This window comes from Henckelia pumila, chromosome 2 (genome assembly GCF_033568475.1).
Source record: "Henckelia pumila isolate YLH828 chromosome 2, ASM3356847v2, whole genome shotgun sequence".
In the NCBI taxonomy this organism is placed as follows: Eukaryota; Viridiplantae; Streptophyta; class Magnoliopsida; order Lamiales; family Gesneriaceae; genus Henckelia; species Henckelia pumila.
In genome coordinates, this window is record NC_133121.1 from 60,524,691 (window position 1) to 60,530,338 (window position 5,648).

At 33.9% G+C, this 5,648-nt stretch overlaps 1 protein-coding gene across 3 annotated transcripts; it reads left to right on the plus strand.

The window, feature by feature from the left end:
* The first annotated feature begins 261 nt into the window (after positions 1 to 261).
* On the plus strand, positions 262 to 4,983 carry LOC140883831 (putative clathrin assembly protein At2g01600). 3 transcript variants are annotated; one of them, XR_012150468.1, is made up of 13 exons: positions 262 to 359; positions 659 to 751; positions 1,056 to 1,106; positions 1,232 to 1,297; positions 1,416 to 1,472; positions 1,773 to 1,853; positions 1,942 to 2,127; positions 2,370 to 2,445; positions 2,552 to 2,671; positions 3,553 to 3,593; positions 3,801 to 3,848; positions 4,676 to 4,754; positions 4,862 to 4,983. XR_012150468.1 is itself a non-coding variant. In XM_073290426.1 (11 exons), exons 1-10 carry the CDS (start codon positions 282 to 284, stop codon positions 3,816 to 3,818), a joined length of 747 nt encoding a protein of 248 aa, XP_073146527.1. In that variant the 5' UTR covers positions 262 to 281; the 3' UTR covers positions 3,819 to 3,848; positions 4,107 to 4,184. The 3 variants fall into 3 exon arrangements, 1 of the variants encoding a protein (XP_073146527.1); XR_012150469.1 differs by lacking the exon at positions 2,552 to 2,671; XM_073290426.1 differs by lacking the exons at positions 2,552 to 2,671; positions 4,676 to 4,754; positions 4,862 to 4,983 and adding an exon at positions 4,107 to 4,184.
* The last annotated feature ends 665 nt before the right edge of the window (positions 4,984 to 5,648 follow it).

The following is a 5,648-nucleotide window of genomic DNA, read 5'->3' on the forward strand; positions in this document are numbered from 1 at the left end:
GGAGAACACTCAAAATAATAAAAATTAGACCAATTTACCAAGTAATATTTAATATAAAAACTGAAAATAATTTAAAATATAAAAAATAAATTCATCATTTTCAAGGTCTAAAAAATAATTTTGAAGGATGGCATTTTCGTAAATATGTCATCCTCCAAATCCATCCTTTATTTGAACCGTGATCCTCCAAATATGGAGGATTATTGTAGCATCCTCCAAAATGGAGGATACAATGCAAATAGAGGATGGTTGGAGGCCAAACCATCCTCCATTTTGGAGGAATGGAGGATGGTTGGAGATGCTCTAAGTACGACATTGAAGCTGAACGCCTTCCTAAACCTGCACAAGGCCAAGATAAGGTTCTCAGTTTTATCAATCACATATGTGTATTTATGCCTTTGAGTTTTGTGAGTGTTCTCGTTGTGACAGGATGCAATTTGCACTGCAAGTCAGCTGGAATTTATTGAATTTTCATGTCAATTATCATGGCTATAACGACAGAATCCGAAACACTGAAAGAATAATTTTCTTAAAACAAATTTTTTAGTTCCACTGTTGTTAGAGTCATAAAACAATTTTTTAATTCCCCTGTTGTCAAAGTTAAGTTTATGATTCGTACTTTATGATTTCAGTGGTATTTTTGTTATCTTGTTTCTAGGGTTACAGTAAAACTAGGGACTTGGACAGTGAAGAGCTTTTAGAGCAAATACCAGCTTTGCAGCAGCTGCTGTATCGCCTTATTGGATGTCGGGTATTCACTGCATTTTTTAATGGGAAAAACATAGTAAATAACCTTGGTGAACATTTTTAAAAATAAACCCTCTTAAGTGTTTTGAGTGTATTCAAATACACATGAGAGGGTTATTTTTTAAAAAAAAATGTTTGACCATGCTTATTTTGCTACTTGTCCCTTTTTTAACGCCTTGTTATTTTGTGACTTCATTTGCATTATGGGTCCTATTTTCAAACATATGCAAACCCAATAATGTTTTAATTTTTAATATATTAAATTCCATGCGAAAAATGCATTTAGATAATTATTATTTCTTTTACAGCCTGAAGGAGCAGCTGTAGGGAATTATGTAATTCAATATGCCCTCGCGTTGGTATGTACTCATTTGTCTCTTTTCATCATCAAATTGCAGATGTCAAGGGATGATTCTGTAGCTGAGATTAATTATTATTATTATTATAAAAGTAAAATGAATTCTAAATGGAGTTGAATTTTCAGGTGCTGAAAGAGAGCTTTAAAATATATTGTGCCATAAATGATGGGATAATCAATCTCGTTGACAAGGTGAAATGAATATAATGTCATTTTCGTAAATTTTTGAATGACTGATTTTATGTGATTAAATTAATTTTTAAAATTTTTTTCCTGTTATTTACTGCCTTTTTCATTTCTGTTTTTTGAGATGCCAAGACATGAAGCCATTAAGGCCCTTGAGATCTATAAAAGAGCTGGCCAGCAGGTACCTTCCTGCTCCACTGGATTTATTTGACTTATTTTTCCAATTGAAATTAAACTTTTTAGCAATTCGTGTATCAAGTTGTGGATTCCAGCTGAGTTTATGGTGTGTTTACTCTTAATATAGGCAGGTAGTCTTTCCGATTTCTATGAAATCTGCAGAGGACTTGAACTTGCTAGAAATTTTCAATTCCCGGTGTTAAGCAGTTTATAAGAAAAATGATACTTAGATTTTTAGTCTATCTTCAGTAATCTTTTCGTAGCAAGTTGATATATTGTTATGCTTAATTCCTGTGTTTCCCAGCCTCCGCAGTCCTTCATAGTTACCATGGAAGAGTATATAAAAGAAGCACCACGAATGGTTTCTGTTCCAACCGTAGCCTTGGTCAGTATACATATATTCGTATGCATTTAATACACAGACTCTGTTCGGACAGTGGATGCAAATGCTAATTCATGGTTTCCCCACACAGGATTATCCGGAGAGACTTATGCTGACATATAAGCAAGAGGATGCTCCTTCACCTTTTGAAAATACAAAGGTTTTGGAAGAGGAACCTGAATCCCTGCCGCCACCTTTAAACGATGCTACTATCTCTGTTTCTGAGGAAGCTGTCCCTCCGCCTCCTCCAACCCTCTTGGACACAGATGATTTACTGGTGAGTTCCTCAGTCCTTGCTCTTTTTTTAAATATTTTTGTACAATTGACTAAATTATTGGTTAGCAATGTCTCTACATCGGCTGCCTATGTGATACATCAATCTACACATGATACCGTTATCATTAGCTATAGTTTTTTTGGTGATGGCAGACTCTCGATCCTATAGCTAGTGGTAACTGGCTGCTATTCACTCTGTTTCATTTTTTCACTACCCATTTTTATGAATATATATAATTTCAGGGTTTGCATGTGAATGAGCAAATTGCATCTGTCATCGAGGACAGCAATGCATTGGCTTTAGCTATTGTTCCAGCTGGTAATTAATGTTGTGTACTGTTTTTAACTCATCTTTGGGGGTTTAGGGTTTGTCTTCACTCATCTTTTAAGATCTCACCTTATGCATGGTGTGGATGATGCTCTAGGAACGACACCTTTTGATTCTGATGCTACCCATGCAAAAGATTTCTCAGTTACTGGATGGGAACTTGCTCTTTTAATACCCCCAGCAACAATTTATCGTCAGCGCAAGAGAGAAAATTGATGTGGTGTTTTGTTCCTCGCTCAAAACTTATTTATACTTAATTCCATTTCGATTTCATGCTTGTCTGCGCTGCGGTTTCGTGCCAGTTTTCGATTTTTTTTGGAAAATTTTTATTCTCGTTGGTCTTGAATTAGAATTTTTAGCTTTGATTTGTCGGTATTTGCTTTGTGTTTCAACTGAAGGATTAAGATAGTAGTGGCATTAACACATGTGGTGTCGGGGGAGAGCCAAGGCGGCCAATGACATGAATTCTTTTCTTACAGAGGCAAAGTTCAAGAATTAACTACGATGCTTTGAAATTTCTAAACGAAGAAATGGTACTAAGTATGTTTTTTTATTCGCAAGATAGTCATCAATCACTGATTAATTCTGGTAATGGGTTTTAAGTGGATTAGACCCTTATTCCATTTTCCTTTAATTACTTTGGCCTTTGCGTAGTGTGTATATTTGAGTGTTAATGCATCTAAGCTTGGATCGGATCAAGCTCTTACAAACCAGAATTTAGTCAAGTGGAAAGGCTTATCCTACCTCCACTGTACATGGTATAATTTTCATATGATCTCTATTGGCCATGTAATTATTTCAGTTATTTTTTTAATGCATGTTCATAGGGAACGTATATCCTCTGTTACTTGCTCAACTTCAAATCAACAAATCGTGATCAAGCTATTACAGATTCACTCTCATATGACATGAATTATTATACTCATCAGTTGAATATTCTTCAAGAACAGTTTTTCCAAAAGCAAGTTGTTAGAGCTTGCATGCTGTGGCTTTATCAAAGAGCACTGAAATTATCAACCAGGATCCATGATCAAGAAATTTCATAGACCTAGCTACACATTCAATTTATTTTATAGATCAAAATATTTTTTTTTTCAGGTGGAATAAACCTGATGAGAAAAAAATCCAAAGAAAAGGAGGTAAATTGTTCGTTGATTAATCAAATACCCAAACCCCATTGTTGTTTTTTTTCACTCCAATCCTTTCACTTCTTTTTAATGCTCCAAAATTAAATATTTGATTAATCAAATAACGTGACACAATGATATCTGGACAAATTCTTGGGTTTATAATACCACCATTTTCTTCTCTGATACAAATGGATTTTACTTTCTTTCCACTTGCAGATGTACAGAACTGTGTGAAATCAACTGATAGAGCAGTAGCTACTTCAGGTTAGCCTCTGGCTTTATTTATTTTCTAATTTTAAATCAAGAGACAATAATTTGTATGTATGGTTATATATTTATGTGGGAAAGCTGGAGAATGACAAGGTATTTGACAGCAGAGTTTAAAAATTCCTAGTTTTCGTTGCCTTTGACACATCTTATGTGTTTTGGTTGTGGTATTTTCTATTTAGGACACGTACACTGGACATAATATGATACAAATTTGGACATAAATTTACGTGTTTTGGTTTTTATCAAGAAAAGAGAAGGGGCACATGTGGAATTGGCCCCATAGCATTTATTGCCACTTTTCAATCCCTAACTGGTGTCCCACAGAGCTTGAGCTCTTCTGGTTAGTTACCATTCATTTTCTTGACAGCAGAACGCAATGAAAAGTATCCTGTAACTTTATTTTGTTGAATCGCACGACCTTACAAATAAACTAACTGGATTCAGGAAGATTTGATTTTCATGTTAAACTGGTGGTACCTGATGCCGCTGAACGTTCTGCGATATTGAAATATGAGATCTGAAAGAGATTCTTAAAGTGCTCTGATGATTATATGCTAATGTGTTTAGGGTGTTAGCGATATATATACATATACCCCACTAGAGGGTCCAATAGATATTATATTTTATAACTATATCAAACCATTTGTTGTCTCCCATATTATTTATCCCTCGACCAATCCCTATCTTTCATAATGAAATGTTTCATTATCATTGAAATATTAATTATCTGAAGTTGAGACACACACACACGTAGTCTGATTTCTTGTTATGAAAATTAAGTACTTAAGCAGCCGGCATGCATTTATCAATCTAATGTACAGGCTTTACATGAATGAATTGGAGTTGGAAGTAGCCCATTTACTTGAAGAAAATGTCCGCCTCAAGAAACAGCAGCAACATGTATATAATATTGTCATCAAATTAAATTCTTGCATTAGACCTTTTTCATGAAACGTATCTTTTGATCAATATTTTATATTATCGAATTTATTTTTAATAATTTACAGTATGAAGATACAAATTTAAAGATATGAGATTGTTGCGGCTTTTATTTTGGGAACATGTGCTGAAGGGAAGAATCAAAGTTTAATTTTTCGAGATTAATGCATAGTTTTTTCTTAGTGTTCATTGATTTAGAATTCGGTTATTTTTTATATTTGAATGATTTATAATATTGGACGATTGTATATTAAATTTTATTTTAGAAATTTTTGAATTTTGAGTGATTTATAATATTGAAAATTTGTGAATTATATATATTTTTTTGTTTGTTTTTTCGAAAAAAGACAAAGCTTTTTCCGCATTGTCTATATGGCTGAAAAAGCATTGTTAAAGCTAGTGTTGTAAAAAAAAACTTTCAACAACAACACTTTATCCGCGTTGTCTTTTTTAGCAACGACAACGCTTTTTATGCGTTGTCGTTGCTCAAAACGACAACGCGGAAAAAGCGTTGTCTTTTTCAAATATCACAACGCTTTTTATGCGTTGTTTTTGCTCAAAACGACAACGCTTTTTCCGCGTTGTCTTTGACCGCGGTCTTTCACAACACTGACTACGACAACGCTTTTTTCTGATAATAACAACGCGGAAAAAGCGTTGTCGTTTGCCGTTTTTCTTGTAGTGAAAGCATAAGTCGTTCTACATATATTTTAGTGATAAAAAAAGTGTTTGAGTGAATTTTCCTTAGAGTGACTTGTGAGATTTTGGGTGAGAATTTTAATTACTAACCTTTTTTCTTGCAGGTACAATGTCTTATAAAAAATCTAATAAAGGAGAAGGAGATGGTTCGAACCT